The sequence below is a fragment of the Antrostomus carolinensis genome, unplaced genomic scaffold (assembly GCF_000700745.2).
Source record: "Antrostomus carolinensis isolate BGI_N321 unplaced genomic scaffold, ASM70074v2 scaffold36803, whole genome shotgun sequence".
NCBI classification, from domain to species: Eukaryota; Metazoa; Chordata; class Aves; order Caprimulgiformes; family Caprimulgidae; genus Antrostomus; species Antrostomus carolinensis.
In genome coordinates, this window is record NW_010303733.1 from 1,881 (window position 1) to 2,218 (window position 338).

A 338-nucleotide genomic window follows, 5' to 3' on the forward strand; every position below is an offset into this window, starting at 1 on the left:
CCCTGGGGTCCTGCTCCCTCAGCCCTTCCTCACCGCTCACCCATGCCCTGCAGGTGTGCCAGAAGGCAGCAGAGATCTCTCTGCTGAAGCAGCAGCTCCGGGACACCCAGGAGGAGATGGCTCAGAAGCTGGGTGAGATTTTCAGCCTGAAGACACAGCTGCGGGAGGCCAAGGCGGAGGTCCAGGCCAGGGACTCCCAGCTGGCACAACTGGCAGACTCCTTCCAGAACCCACCGGAGCCCAGTGCCTCGCTGCCACTGGGTGATGACCCCATGCCAGGATGCCAGGACTTCCCTGGCTGTGAAACTGATGACTCCAAGTGCCGGGGCCTTCACAGC

The 338-nt window shown here is 63.3% G+C and overlaps 1 protein-coding gene across 1 annotated transcript in view; it reads left to right on the forward strand.

The window, feature by feature from the left end:
- N4BP3 (NEDD4 binding protein 3) overlaps positions 1–338 on the forward strand; it is a 2,478-nt gene that overhangs the window by 1,825 nt on the left and 315 nt on the right. The window contains 1 exon segment of the mRNA XM_029084076.1: positions 1–338. This exon segment is cut by the window's right edge and continues 53 nt beyond it. Coding sequence (XP_028939909.1) covers positions 1–338 — 338 coding nt within the window.